Here is a 14,536-nt window from a genome sequence, read left to right on the forward strand (position 1 = left end):
TTTTTTTAACTAAGTATGTATTCTGTTGTTTATTTCCTGATTCATATTCTTGCTTGTGAACTCCGCCAGTAGATGATGGGGAGCTATTTATAAGAATTCCAGGTAGAAGACTAGTGTTAGATTTGAATGTTAAAGAGCTCTCTGTAGATATAGTGTGGTACACAGATTAGATATAGGAAAGACTGGACTAAAGAGCTGAGTCCCTGAATTAGAGACAGTGGCAGCGGGGCAGGGATGTGAGAAGAAAAGTCTATTTGATAGGCAGAATTAGCAGGATAGCCAATAAATATTTCTTTCTGCTTACAAAATGCCAGGTACCTCATGAAACAGTCCTAAACAAAAGTGTTATCTTCAAAAGGTCAGTCTGTATCAGTTATAGTAAAAGTGACAATCCTTGAATGTGAAACCCATAGCTATAACTGCAAGTAAACGTGACGCTGGTAATGGCCATCTGACCTTTGCGGGTGAGGGTGGGGGTGTGTGGTTATTGTGACTCATGATACTTGGTTTCAGCTACTGGGCAAAAGCAAGTACAGGTGACCCTTGAACAACACAAGTTTGAACTGTGTGGGTCCACTTACACACAGATTTTTTTTTCAATAAATACTACAGTACTACAAGATCCACAGTTGAATCCGTGAGGCAGGTCCTGGAGCCAATCTCCTACAAATACCAAGGAATAACTGTAGATCACTGGGGAAAAATAAACTTCTATAGAATTATGTTTACCAAAAACATTAATTTTGTTCCTAAAACATGCCTGACACATAGCAGGCACTCAATAAATATCTAACAAATAAACTAAAAGTAGTTCCAGAGGGACTTCCCTGGTAGCACAGTGGTTAAGAACACGCCTGCCAATGCAAGAGACACAGGTTCGAGCCCTGGTCTGGGAAGATCCCACATGCCGTGGAGTAACAAAGCCCGTTCGCACAACTACTGAGCCTGTGCTCTACAGCCCGCCGCAAGCCACAACTACTGAGCCCGTGTGCCTAGAGCCTGTGCTCCCCAACAAGAGAAGCCACCATGATGAGAAGCGTGCACACCACAACGAAGAGTAGCCCCCGTTTGTCACGACTGGAGGAAGCCCGCGCGCAGCAACGAAGACCCAACACAGCCAATGAATAAATAAATAAATAAATTAAATTTTTTAAAGGTAAGGTAGCTTTAAAAAAAATAAAATAAAAGTAACTCCAGAGAGTTGTACTTTTATGTCAACTGCCTAAAACAAACATTGAACTCTTACATATTTGCATATATCCAATAAATATTTAATAAGTAAATAGTAATTGAATATAAATTATTGTACAAGACTTTTATAAACATAAATGATGCCTTATTGGAAAAACTGTAGAAAAACCACTCATCAACCTTACCTGCTAATATTCTGCACTTTATGCCATGTCAGTTTTGACTCCAATTTTCTGTGTGCAAGAGCAATCACACGGAAGCCCTGTTTGGTGTAATTTTCTAAAACTTTTTCAAAATCAACAGGAACTTTTAAGAAGGAGAAAATAAAGGTCATTATTAGAATTGTGACTACAAGCTTACACAAATACCAGAATCTCACTCAAAGCCTAGCTGCTGCCTTACCTGTTTCAGGTTTACAAAGACCGGCAATGACCTCCGGCGCCCCTTTCACGTAGGCGTCCATCTTCCTGTCCCCTAGCACCCTCGCAACCACACTCATACGTTGCAAAGCAGAAGAAAATGGGAACTGGCGAACAATTCCTATCTCATAAATAGCCTATGTAATTTCAAAAGATGCACAAACCATTTATTATTTTTTAAGAATTAAAACAGATATACAAGTATATCTACTATACCTCAATTAAAAAAATTTTTTTTTCAAGATATACTTAGGTAACAAGTAAACAATCTTCACTTACTGGAAGTTCAAACAGCTCCTAAAAATAAAACAAGACAAAAAGAATAAAGTAATAGTATAAATTAAGTCCATTAACACACTCAAGCTAAAAAAATTTTAACTACACATCCACAAAACATTTGGAAAACAGTAAGGAATTCTGAATATTTCAAAGTCAGGTTTTAAGATTGCTTCTTTACCACCTCCCATTTATTAAAAAAGTATATTCTTGAGTATTTTAAAACATTCTGCTATCCTAGAAATATTAAAATATTAAGTTCTAACATAAACTGATAGGAACATATTTAAAAATTAACCTAAAAATAAAGCCTTTCACATATTCTTTTTATTAAGTCCCAGGAATACAGATGCACTTTAAAAGTCTTAACCACCATGCATCTAAATCACAAGGCACTAAGCCACTCAGTAAATAGGAAAAAAAGTAATAGTACTGAGAATTGAATCTCAATGTTTTACACAGAAGGCCTGCAACACACCAGGTGTAGTTTCTGATAAATGCAGTAAACATATTCATATCTCTATTAGAGTTAGAAAAAGGACATGTGACTTCATCTTCCAGCAATATTTTAAAATGAGGACAAAATGTGAGCACTAACAGTATTATCTAGCTTAAAACAATTCTGCACCATTTCTTGGTTTCCTGCAGGTGTAGATTCAGGAAGCAGCTGTTTTGGAGGACGAACCACAGTGGGCATAATTCGATTATGAAGTGCTGTTTCCTCTTCAGTTGCTTCTTCCAGAATCTGAAAGGAAAATATCCAAAGTATTGATTCATGAAATTCATAAATTCAATTCACTGGTTCCATTTTAAAATGAAACATTACGGCTATCTTCAGTTAAGTTAAAAAAAAAAAAGTAAAACAAAATATAAACAAAGCTAGTTAGTTAAAGTCCTAGCAACCCATGGGAGAGGGGAGACAGAGGTTAGTAAAGAAATAGAGAAAAACTTCTCTAATTTTGAGCCTACAACCAGCTGGGTTTAAAGACTACTTCTGCAAGACACAGAAGGTCCTTGCAGTTCCAAAAATTGTCAGTCTATCATCCAGGGATTCCTTTCTGCTAACAGAAGAGGATTCAAAAATACGTGGAACTCAGATACGGTTAGCAGAACCACTGGGTCAAGAGCACTCTGAGGAACAAAGATGTGAATTTAGTGTCCCAGCTTGAATATGTCTAATTAAAGTACTACTATCCTAACTCCTTGAAATTTAATTTTAAAATATTTCTGGTGAAAAATTCAATCAAAAACTTGTATTAAATACACGCCCATGACAAACAATAAACTAATTTGGATCTATAAGTGAAGGAATCATCAATGGGAAAATGAAGGGGAAGAGAGCTGTGTCCAATTAGCCAATTTTACACAGTTCTTAGGAAACGTTTTAACACCTCTGAAATTGGGGTGCATCTTACATGGTGTTAATCACATAAAATAATAGTCGTGCCCAGTTATTCAAAAACATTCCATAGATACTCTGTGGTAAGATCGAGCATCAAAGCATCTCAGAGTCAAAAAAGCATGCTATTATACAAACTTACTTATTTAGCCCACTTTTTAAAAGATTCACATACAGAACAAAAAATCTACTGAAAATCTGTTCAGTTGGAGAACAGCTTTAGAGAATATCAGAGATGAATCAGCTGTACTTTGTTTTACTCCTTATAAATGAAGTGGGTCTCCTTTAAGGAATTAAATTTAATGAGTATTTATTGTGGGCTTTCAGAAAATGGCAGAGTACTTCTTCATTCATCTCCCTCCCTTTCAAAATACTAACAAAACACAAAAAAAGAAACAACCCTGTAAAAGTAAACAGAAAGCAAAGCAAGGAGAACTGAAACATATTGATGGATATAGCAATGAAGGAAATAGTAGCCCAGAATAAACACAAAAGGACATACAGGAGAGGTGGGAACATTTCTTATCAGCCAGAATAGCTGAGCAAAGCAAAAAGAAACAAACCACCCCACCAAAAACCCAGGAGTCATGCTCTACAGATACGAACTACCTACCTGAGAGGAGGAAGGGCTGCTAATATGAGGGGCAGCATTCCAGAGTACTGCGTGTGCAAGCATTGGGGGAGTGGGCGGGGAAAGCAACCTAAAGACTCCTTCTGCTCCCCTGAAACTGAAGAATGCCTGCTGAAGGGGCCCCACCCTCAGTACACAACAGGCTCCCCCAGTCAGCCTTCCCGTTCAGGGAAGACACTTCTCAGGCAAACAGACTAACATACATATGAACAAGGATGAAAAACCTTGTTGCAGCTACCCAGAACTATCAAATCAGACCTTCATTCTTAAATATAAAAGTACCATCAAGATGCATAATGAAAACCAAAAGCATGAAGGAGATGCCAATGACACCTCAATTTTTTCTAAAAGCATAAAGGAGAAGATTAATACAGGAAGCGGGGGAAGATAACCTGACCCAGAGAAAATTAAAAATTCAGAAGCAAGAAAGGAACTTTAAAAACAAACTATTATTACATCTGTAAAAGAAGAACAGAGAAAACAAACCAGAGAACACAAGCGAGCACTCAGAAATTAAAATAATCAAGGACAAAACAAACAGAAAGAAGTGAACAGACAGAAACCTCTGCGCATGCGTGTGTGTGCGCGTGTGAGAGTAAGGACACAGGAAGTAGTACATGGATGGGGACAAAAGGACACTGAAGACACATGCCCACTCTATACTTCTGCCCTATGGCCAACGAACTGTGTCACTGAGATCTTCTTACTGACTTAGACTTACTGCCTCAAGATACTGATACCTGCTTTCTCTTGTAAACACGAAGCAGGGCCCTGAGCAGGTCATCCTCTATTAAAGGTCGTTTGAATGAGTCAATTTAACTAAAACAGTCTTTTTAGACAATTATAAATATCTCTCCAGTGATGTATCTTTAGAAATTACAGGGCTTCCCTGGTGGCGCAGTGGATGGGAATCTGCCTGCCAATGCAGGGGACACGGGTTCGAGCCCTGGTCCGGGAAGATCCCACATGCCATGGAGCAACTAAGCCCGTGAGCCACAACTACGGAGCCTGCGCTCTGGAGCCCGCGAGCCACAACTACTGAAGCCCACGTACCTAGAGCCTGAGCTCTGCAACAACAGAAGCCACCACAATGAGAAACCCGCACACCGCAATGAAGAGTGGCCCCCGCTCGCCACAACTGGAGAAAGCCCGGGTGCAGCAACAAAGACGCAATGCAGCCAAAATAAATAAATTAAAAAAAAAAAATTTAAAAAAAAAGAAAGAAATTACATAGTTCCTTTTATGGTACAAGATAGACCATTGTCAAAACAACGTGAGGAAACAATTCTTCTGCAAGTTAGTTTTCACTATTTTCCTAAAGTTAATTAATTGTACTTTAAAACACTGAACTTACCCATCCGATGGCTTCAAACATCTTCAAATCAAGTGGATCGCCAGAAAGCACTCCTTCAATTTTTGTAAGTGAATGACAAGTAGCCATACAAGCGACAAACTGAGACTTTACCAACATCTCATTGCAAACCTTTTCTTCTGGCAAAAGAAAACTATATAGAAAATGCACTGAATTAGATTCATAAATCCCAAGGCTGAAGACAATAGTCTAACAGGCCTTTTCAGGTTTTATTATTTTAAAAAGTAGAAATAAAATGTTTGCATTTATGCATGTATTAATTTTCACAATAGATTTTGACATTCAAAAACATTTTCTTCCATGAAAATTATTATACATGACTAAAATACAGTATTACCTTAGATTCTGAATAACTAGACCAGACATAAACAGTATAGAAAATACTACATACTAAACAATAATTAAAACTCCCACCTATGGACACATGGCAAATTAGAACACATAAAAACTCTCTTGTAAAAACATAAAATGAATGTGTAACGCATTACCTTTCAAATGCAAAACTGGGCTCATAAGAAAGAAAAGGAAAATTTCAAGTGCCAGAACAGGGAAAGGAAAACCAGAGGGGTGTGACCTTAAAAAGATGCTGTGACTGTCTAGGGGAGAAGAAAGAGGGAGGAGAGCCATCTCAGTACCCTTAAGGCCTTGAGTTTTAATAACCACATGGGGAACAGGAGACAAAGTTGTGGCCACATACAAAGTGGGGAGTTGCAACTGAGAGAATCCCTCTCACCTAAGATAGCCAGTGCTCTTGAAGAACTACACCCTTGGGAAAAGAGTATACTAGAAAAAATTTACCCCCACACAAAGGCATAACTAAGAATAAGCTTACCTCTTTTCCCCCACCCAAAGTTCAAGAAAATAGTTAATATCTATATAACATATTTACTATGCATTAAGCACTGTTCTGAGAACTTTAAATTTATTTGACTCCTCTCATCCTTATACCACAGGAAGGTGTTTTAGTATCCCCACTTTAGAGATGAGGAGACCGAAGCAGAGTGGTTAAGTGACTTGCCAAGTCACAGCATATAAGTGGCAAAGCAAGGATTCAAACACAAGAGGTCTGGTGTCAGTACCTAAACTCTAAACCATTACGCTACTCAGGATGGCATTTGGGCTTGAATATATGTTACTGCCTGGCCTAGGAACCCCCAAGTTATGAAAGTAACATTACAGCTTGTCTGGTACCACTGACACTACTCTTGGCCAAAGTGTAAACTCTCCCGAGAGGAGCCCCCACAACACAGCCACAAAGGAGACTCACAGAAAACTCCTGCTAAGGATGAGTCCATAATTGAAGAATGAACCAGGAGACAATTCTCACGACTCAACAGACAAAACAAAGACAGAGTTAGAATCCCATAAACCTGAGATAATAGAATGGCAATCTGAAAGAATGCAAAGAAGGCATTTTAAAATTACAGACTTAGAAAAAGAACAAGACACCATGGCGGGGAAAAGGGGAGAGGCAGATTTGGAAATAACCGAATGAAATTTCTTGTCCAGGGTATGGTTAGGATTCCCAGATGGAGAGAAAACAAAGAATGGGGGAAAAGCCAGAATGGAACAGAAAGAGGCTGCACATTTTCCAGCATTTAGGAAAAGCATGAATCTTTGGATTCAAGAAGCAAAATGAGCACCGCACAAAGAAAAAGATCATGGTAAAATGGCAGAAATCAAGCATAAAGAAGTATTTTTTTAAGCAAAGTAGAAAAAAAATTACTAAAGAAGACTAAGACTTCTCAATAGCAATAACAAAAGAAGTTAGGAGAAATGGAATAACATCTCCAAGGTGCTGAGGGAACACAGCTGTCAACCTAGGAATCCATACCGTTACACCATCATTCAAGAGAGAAAACGGAACAAAGAACTACGAATGAATGTAGTTACGGAAGATGGCAATTTCATCCAGAGGAATGGGATACAAGAAGCAATGGTTAGCAAAGATATCTGTAAACCTAGGTAAATCCTAGCATGCAGACTGTATAAAGCCAAGATCATAATCATAAAATGTTATGCAACAAATACATATAAAAAGGGAGGTGAAAGTAAAAGTAGTGTACAGTGCATGGGTTTGGGGGGGGTTAGAAACTAATAAAGACACCCATGGACTTTAGACTCTAACTATGAATATTAATAACTTAAGGGCAAGTAGTAAAAGATTAGGATGTATAAATTCTGAGAAAAGGAGAGAAATATGAGAAAATGTGTTTGGGAATTGGGGTGAGGGATGGTAGAAATAATTTCAAATACATCTGAAATCACAATAAATGTGACCACGATGGCAATAAATGTGAACGTAAAGATTGAAAAGTAAAGAGATAGAAAAAAGGATATACGAGGCAAACATTAGGCAAGAGCAAGCTGGTGTATAACTGTACAAATGTGAGAGGAAACAGAATTTAAGGCAAGATGCATCGCTAGGGATAAGGGCACAATGCGACAGGCTGTTTACCGAGAAGATGTGGCAGCTCTAACAGGACATGAACCAAACAACAGTCTCTCAGACTCTGTATAAACCAAAATCCCACAGACCTTTGAGAGAGAAAAGATAACAAGTGGCATAAACACAGCTATAGTAGTCAGACTTTTAAGTATCAAAGACAGCAAAGACAAAGTAAGAAGATGAAACAGAGACTGGTGACATATTTTTAATGTATAGTACTGAAAAAGATGATCACCCAGAAAATACAAAGGACTTCTGCCAAGTGAATAAGATAAAGACAAACAACACCATTAAAAAAATTAAGATATACATTGACAATACAGAGAATGCTAAATTACCCTCCTTCCAAAAATGTGAAAATACGCTCAAACTCCAAACAAAGAAACTCTGAACAAAGCCACAGTGAAATACCATTTCGTATCTATCCATTTGGGAAAATTAGAAGTCTGACAATGGCAAGTTTGGCAAGGATATGGAGCACCAGGGTCTCTTACCCACGGAGGGAGAGAGAGTAGGTTAGCACCATCACTTAGAGAGCAAGTAGACGGTACCTACTAGAGCTGGGGCCATGCATGTGCGGTATGACACAGCAATGAAACTTTTAAGAAGCTGGCTTACTGAAACTCAACCACATGCTCACAGAAGTTGTGTGCCTAAGAATTTTAATTGCGAAACTGTTTGTGAAAGTGGAAGGAAAAAGGGAGAAAAAATGAAACTGTCCCTTAGCTGAAGAACAAATATTATGGTTTAATCATATAACGGCATACTAAACAACAGTTAAGATTAATAAATTGGATCTATACATATCAACATGGATGAATCTTGAAAACAATGTTATGAGGCAAAAAAGCAGCAAAACACATACAGTACATAACAGTTGTGTATATTTATTTATAGACAGATCTTGTTTATGGGTAGATATACATGAAGTAAAAATATAAAAACATGCAAAGATAACAAGCCAACTTCAAAATGGTGGTAGGGATAGAAAAAGAGATAGGTTAAGACTTAAGCAATATCTGTAATGTTTTAAATCTTTTAGGAGATCTGAAGCAAATCTGGCAAAATGTCAACTGTATAATCTTACTGGTGGGTACATAGCTGTAATATTACTTTCTATATGTTTGAATGTTTCATATATTAAAATATTTATTAAAATTAACTAAAATAAATGATCAAGTCTAGCTAATAATTACCGTGTATTTTCCACTCGTTGAATCCCCCAAAGATCTAAACCATCTTCCGTAAGAGTTCCAGTCTTAAAAAAAAAAAAGCACACATTTACAAAATCATGAAAAGCTATGCTGCATCTACATAATGGAGGGAGCCAAAAAAGGGAAGAGGAACAAGTGAAATGACATCAAGAAGTGCAATCAGCCAAATTCAGGATATAAATAACCTGGTTTCCTCAATAAGACGACTGGGAAAGAGACGCAAGAAAAGCAATGGTCACAGATTTAATTATAACCAATGCAATCCTTCTTTGGATTCTGACTGAAAACACAAATTGTAAAAATTTGAGTTATTTTTGAGAAAGGCAGGGAAACCTGAATATGAATTGGACATTAGGTAATAGTAAGGAACTGTTAATTTTGTTCAGTGTAGTAAGCAGTGATAACGGTACTGTGGTCAGTTCTGTTAAAACAGTATCTTCTGGAGCTACATACTGACGCATGTGGATGAAATAACGTAATGTCTGATGCTGCCACCTTCAAAATGAGGGGACAGTGAAGTAAGACTGACAAACTGTTGGTCACTGTGTAAGTTGGATAATGGGCAAATGAGGGTTTATCATACTTGCATCTTTTTCTCCACTTTTGTGTCTGCTTAAAAATTTTTAAAACATTTCCAAAAAAGATTAAGCAAAATTTTAAGTAAAATTTTCTGAACAGACTCATATAATACACAGTCATGGGATAGGACTTTTTTTTCTCTTAATAAAGTACATCTCATATTTTTTTCTTTAATAATGAAGATGCACAAAAATCAAATTCTTATCATGTCAGTTACCCAGAAGAGACAGATTGAAAGTTTTCTGACCAAGGTTTAATTCTCTAAAGTTTTAGGAAAACTAATTTCAGGTGAGGAAAAAAGAACCCTTTGTAAGAGGCAAGGTATATTTCACACAGGTACAAAATTTGTCATTTTCACATAAAATCATATAATCAGTGTCTTTCATAATTTTGTAACACATTCAATGAAATCACAGAGCAAACACTAAGTGTATATACTTTACAGCAATAACATTCCAGTTAACTATATCTGTATAGAGCCTATTCTGTTAAAAAGATGAAAGAGCGGATAAATTTTACTACTACTACTATAAGGCATAATTCTGGATATGAATGGTCAGTCAATTGCAGATTTGGACAAATAAGCAATATCCAAAGTATTAAAAATTGAAAAAATAATGAGAAGAAATAATACAAAAATGATGCATGTGCCAAATATATTAAAAGAGAAAAATGAGAAGAACATTTCTTTTAAAACGTGTGCAAATTAGTTGATAAAGAATACAGAAACCATTAATCTAATACTTTAGACTTACAAAGTGACCTTTGACAATGATATGACATTGAACCAACCTTGTCAAAGCAAACAAGATTCAGTTGTCCACAGATGTTTATCCTTTGGGGACTGATACAGAAAATACCCACTTTTTTCAGTCTTCTTTGGGCATACACAATGCCAGCAGTCATTGCGGCAGGAAGTGCAGGTGGCACAGTAATTGTAATGATATCAAGAGACTCGATAATTATATCCCCAACTTCTACCTACAGTTAACATAAAAATAAATGTCAGACCCCCAATATTAAATATTTATTAACCCAATGGGGATATTTCTTTAGTGAAAAGTCTATAAACCATTTTTAATCTTATATATAATAAGTGTGTATGTATATTCATGTATTAACTATCTATAATTTTTTCCCTTTAGAGATTCTGCAAAATGGAAAGCTCAAGGAATTGTCAGTGGACTGTAGAATGAGCTATTTTTAAAGCTAATTCTTACTTTAATAGCCCCATATACTTCATACACTACATACTTCAAAGTCAAATATTATCAGATATTGACTCTTACTACTATGCTAGTCTCTATAGGGGATAGAAAAAAGAAATCTGACAAGGTCCCTTAGAAATACCTTCGATTCAGTAATCACAAATAATTTTAATGCTGTATATACCAGAGGTTAAAAAAGAAAAAAATAAAGCTTTTGGTGAGTATGGGATCACTCCTCCTTTTTTTAAAGTAACTAGAGAGCAAATAAAAGATCATCTAAACCAGAGCTGATCAAAACTTTCTGCTTTGATGGTGATGTTCTAGATCTGTACCTTCTAACATAATAGCTACAAGTCTCATATGGCTTTTTTTTTAAGTTAAATTAATTTAAATTAAATTAAAATTTTAATTTTTCAGTCTCACTAGCTACATTTCAAATCTTCAAGAGCCACATGTGAATCAAACTAAGAATCAAACGCTATTAAGGGTCCCATGTACATACCTCATTTAAAATACTATTGATAATAGTGTAGATAAACCCAATGCCAGCCACCGCCACAAGACACAGTAGAAATAAGTAGGCATCTCTGTAGAGTTTAAAATCAGTTGGTTTGGGATACAATATGGAGCGGACAAGCTGTCCTTTGGAAGTACTAAATCCTTTCAAAAAAATTAAAGAAGAAAATGATTATATAGTATTTTTATAAGAAAATGAGAGTTATCTCTCAAAACAGAATCTCTTTTTAAGCATTTGATAGGCTCCAAGTATGCTAAACCATGCAAGACAAGATTAAATATTTTCTACCTGTTCTAACTACTATGGCTTTGACAAGTTCTCCAGTGTAGAAACGAGTTTGAATAACAGTTGTCCCACAAAACAAAGTGTGTCGTCTATGTGTTTCTGGACTATATAATTCATCTCCCATTCCTTTTATGTCCACTGAAGGATTTGGCAAATTAGTCTTTGTCACTGGAACACTCTCTCCTTTAAAAAAAAAAAAAAAATCCGTAAGTTAAAGCACAGAAATCAGTATCAAACACACAAATCTTGAGTTGTTAAATATCCTAAATGTTATCATACTGTTGGCAACAGTTATTAACAGTTCTCACATGTGACTAACATAGCTTAATCAATTAGCTTTTGGTCTATCAATTTCCTTACCCAGAAATATCAAATTTTGTCTTCCACAGTAATTCCCGAAAGTGATCTGTGACTCAAAGGAAATCAGTTGGAAATAACTGTGCCAAGTTTCAAATAAGAAGATGAGGTTGCTGCCGTCGCCTCAGCACCTGTTCTGGTATCCCTGAGAACTAACCTGGGAAGCACTCTGCAACCCCAAGCACACACAACACGTGAAGATCCACTCCTAATCCCACCCCACTCCCCGACCACCCACCCACCCACCCACCCACCCACACACACACACACACACACACACACACACACGCGAGTAAGAGAACAAGCATCCGAGCAGGGCAGAGAGTATGGTAATTCTCTAACAGTAAGAAAGAGACAAATTCTTTTAACATTAAAATGTAGTGCTCTGTAGCATTCATACTTCTTATGTCAAAGGCGACAGGTGTGTGGGGATATTTATGTGTATGAGTGTGTTTTAAGACTCTTAACAGTTCAAAAATGTATTATATAGGAATCACTTTCTTGCCAGGTTGACTATGACAATTAAAAAATAGTCATGATAAAAAGATATATACACATAGCTGATTCACTTTGTTATGCAGCAACTAACAATGTAAAGCAATTAGACTCCAATAAAGATGTTAAAAAAATGCTCAAAGAAAAAAAATTTTTTAATTAAATTAAATTAAAAAAAAATAAAGATATAAAGCTCTACCTCCAGATTGTGAATTTCCAAAGGGAAGTTATTTTAAAGTCTACTTCTCCCCAATTTAATAAAAATATCGACTCTTCTAGTCCCACTTTTTGCACATCAAAGTGAGAAATAAATATGCTGTGAGCAAAGGATTTCTTTCCTCTTCCCTTACTATAAAGCATTTCCTCATGTCAAAAGACTGGACAGAAGCAGGACAAGAGATATCGTGAACAACAGCATTGTGCTTTAGTATCACAGATGAGTGTAATGCAGAATTTGGTTCCCTCAAAATAAAAAAAATCTTTTCACAAATATCTATCACATTCATGACATTCATGAGTAAAGGATACAAACAGCACAGTTAATTGTGACATAGCTTAATCAACAACTACTTAATCCTAATATCATTATAAACAACTCATCTGGGTTTTACTCATTTAATTTAGTTTACCTGTTAACATGCTTTCATTTACAATACAAGTACCGTTAATAAGTACTGCATCACAAGGCATGACTGTCCCATTTAACGGAATGACCATGACATCTCCTGGCACAAGATCTGTAGAAAAGATCTCTTCGATTTCTGAATTTAAAGAAAGAAAAGTCTGAAAAGAATACTCTTTAACTTGGAATAAGAATACAGCAAACAAAAGATCTATCCAAAGGCCACCTGATCTCATCAAGACATTAAAAATATAATGGAGTTAAATAGAAAAATCCCAAGAGATGAAGAGTTTTGACAAATAAGATTATTCCTTAAGCTAACAAAGCATGGTGTCTAAATGTGTCAGCTAGTTTGTCCCTGGATAGGACGCCAACTGCACCGAGTTGATGCCAAGTCCCCTCTAAGCTAACAGGTAGATGGGCTTCAACACTCATTACAACGGTGGATGCTCAATCTTAGCTATCAGCCCTATGAGTAAACAGACGATGAATCCACACAGGAGAGCCCCTGCAACAGGTAAATAAACTCAGATTTCTGTAATCCCTTGGAAACAGATAAAAGCATTGAAATTTTAGCACTTCCTTTTTTAACAGCATTCTTTTTCTTGTTGCTACAATTTATAATCCATAATGTCTCACTGTTTTCTCAATATTCCTAAAATAGTCCCAAAATATCTTAGATATTATTTTAAATCAATTTATAAAATAAATTAAACTGTCATACCTAGTTCATTATTTCCTTAGAAATTTATGTATTATATTCAAGTTAGTTAAACATTTCTTTAATGATCTTTCCAAGTAAAAGGTGGCCTTATATTTGGGCATTCTCTCTCTTCCCCTACCCCTAGATTTTATTAAACTACGCTTAGAAGAGACTTACACTAGTTTCTAAGCAAAGATGGGTGAGGAGAAAACTACTGTTTGTGATGTTAGCCTGCAGGACAGATACTCTTCCCTTTCTAAAAAAAGGCAGAAGTAGTTTACTAGGCTATGAGGAAACAACTTTTCAAGAATTCTAATGCTATTTTGCAATGTAGTAAGTATAATAATCTTTATTTCTTAATAAGATCCCTTATTTTAAAAACGTGACTCAATGCCTTAATGCCACTTGAAATTCTAACCCTCTTAGGTGCACTGAGAAACGAAGTAGCAATGATCTGTTGGACTATACAAAGGGGATAAGGAAGCTAAACACTGAGCACTGCCCCTGTCCTAGCCTCCCCAGGATCTTCGGCAGCTGCAGAGTGGGGAGAGGAGGAGCACCAACAAGCTCCACATCTAAGACTGCAGCTAGGGGAAGCAGGAACGATCAGCTAGTGCTCCAGCAAGTGACCAGGAGGCGCAAGGAAGAAAGCAACCTGCCAGGCCGACTTGGGTTTACACCCGGATGTGTATACTGAGCCAAGAGAGTGCAGACTGATTTGGTTTTCCTGATCAATCAGAGCGGCTACTGTCTCCAAGGCCCATGATGCTGTGCTGCCACCCCTTTACCTCCTTTACCTCTTCAATATCTCACCAAACT

The 14,536-nt window shown here is 36.6% G+C and overlaps 1 protein-coding gene across 6 annotated transcripts in view; it reads right to left on the reverse strand.

Moving 5' to 3' along the window:
• The window catches only part of ATP13A3 (ATPase 13A3), an 81,818-nt gene that overhangs the window by 34,024 nt on the left and 33,258 nt on the right, over window positions 1-14,536 (reverse strand). For 4 of the 6 annotated variants that reach the window (XM_060099309.1, XM_060099308.1, XM_060099311.1 and 1 more), the window contains 10 exons: window positions 13,022-13,153; window positions 11,544-11,723; window positions 11,241-11,398; window positions 10,323-10,511; window positions 8,934-8,995; window positions 5,271-5,421; window positions 2,485-2,631; window positions 1,890-1,907; window positions 1,594-1,747; window positions 1,377-1,497 (listed from right to left, as the gene is read on the reverse strand). In XM_060099309.1, the coding sequence (XP_059955292.1) occupies window positions 1,377-1,497; window positions 1,594-1,747; window positions 1,890-1,907; window positions 2,485-2,631; window positions 5,271-5,421; window positions 8,934-8,995; window positions 10,323-10,511; window positions 11,241-11,398; window positions 11,544-11,723; window positions 13,022-13,153 (1,312 nt within the window). The remainder of the gene's footprint in view (window positions 1-1,376; window positions 1,498-1,593; window positions 1,748-1,889; window positions 1,908-2,484; window positions 2,632-5,270; window positions 5,422-8,933; window positions 8,996-10,322; window positions 10,512-11,240; window positions 11,399-11,543; window positions 11,724-13,021; window positions 13,154-14,536) is intronic. The other 2 variants (XM_060099312.1, XM_060099310.1) reach the window with 1 other exon arrangement.

The sequence above is a fragment of the Mesoplodon densirostris genome, chromosome 5 (assembly GCF_025265405.1).
Source record: "Mesoplodon densirostris isolate mMesDen1 chromosome 5, mMesDen1 primary haplotype, whole genome shotgun sequence".
Lineage (NCBI taxonomy): Eukaryota > Metazoa > Chordata > Mammalia > Artiodactyla > Ziphiidae > Mesoplodon > Mesoplodon densirostris.